Source organism: Gracilinanus agilis, chromosome 1, assembly GCF_016433145.1.
Source record: "Gracilinanus agilis isolate LMUSP501 chromosome 1, AgileGrace, whole genome shotgun sequence".
Lineage (NCBI taxonomy): Eukaryota > Metazoa > Chordata > Mammalia > Didelphimorphia > Didelphidae > Gracilinanus > Gracilinanus agilis.
The window spans coordinates 763,690,196-763,691,284 of NC_058130.1; the positions used below are offsets into that span (position 1 = coordinate 763,690,196).

The following is a 1,089-nucleotide window of genomic DNA, read 5'->3' on the forward strand; positions in this document are numbered from 1 at the left end:
CGTTCATTAACAAAACCCAGTTTATTCGAGATAAAAACAGTCGAGTCCCCCACACCATCCACTCTGCAGAGGAGCGCCATCAAAGCACAACAAGCTGCTCGTGTCCTATCAAAAGAACGACATCCATTCGGGACTGACGGCCTCGACGAGCTGCTCAAGGCCACCTCCGGCGTCTTCGCCCTCCGCCCAGTCCTGCTCTCGGGGTCAGCGGAGGAGGCGGCCGGAGGTCAGTGGCAAAGGGCGATGGCGTCCATGTTGAGGAAGCGGACGTGCATCTTGGTCTCGATGTCTATCCCCTGCCACATCTGCAACGGGACAGAGAACCGTTAGCCAGAGAATCCAGGACTCGTTTAGGGGAGCTTCTCTTCGTCCCCACAGAGCACGGACCCTCATCCGGGTTTGAACATCTCCCAGCCGGCGGAAGCCAGCTGGTTCGGTGGGTAGAGATCCAGGCCTGGAGATGGGTTCAAATCTGGCCTCAGACACTTCCTAGCTGGGTGACCCTTAAAGCTCATTGCTTAGCCCTTCTGCCTTGGAACCAGTATTGATTCTAACATGGAAGCTGAGAGTTGTTGTTGTTTTTTTAATCTCTTAGCAGATGAGAAGAGTTCCATTAAAGTGTTCACTTATGTCTAGGCTGAGGGTATAAATTGGAGGGTTTGGGGGTGGGGGAGACAATTCCTTCTATTTTCCTGCTCTTTTCTAGCCTAGAGGCATCCTCAGTGGTACAGTGGATACAAAGATGACCCGGAGTTAGGAAGATCTGAGTTAGATCTGGGACTCATCACTTATCAGCTGTGTGACCCTGGATGACTACTTCACTTTAACCTGCCTCAGTTTCCTCCCCTGTAAAATGGGATGACAACAATAGCTTCACTTCTGAGCATTATTGTGAGGAGCAAATGTGATAATAATTGTAAAGTGTTTAGCACTGTGCCTGGAAAGTGATGGGTGTTTTATAAAGGCTCCTCCTTCCCTCCCTCCCTCCTTTTCTTCCTTCCTTCTCTCCCTCCTTTTCTCCCTCCCTCCTTTTCTTCCTTCCTTTCTTCTCTCCCTCCTTTTCTCCCTCCCTCCTTTTCTTCCTTCCTT

At 50.6% G+C, this 1,089-nt stretch overlaps 1 protein-coding gene across 1 annotated transcript in view; it reads right to left on the bottom strand.

The window, feature by feature from the left end:
* Positions 1-227: 227 nt before the first annotated feature.
* The window catches only part of TESC (tescalcin), a 63,182-nt gene continuing 62,320 nt past the window's right edge, over positions 228-1,089 (bottom strand). Inside the window, exon 7 of the mRNA XM_044685443.1 lies at positions 228-305. Within this exon, the coding sequence (XP_044541378.1) occupies positions 228-305 (78 nt within the window). The remainder of the gene's footprint in view (positions 306-1,089) is intronic.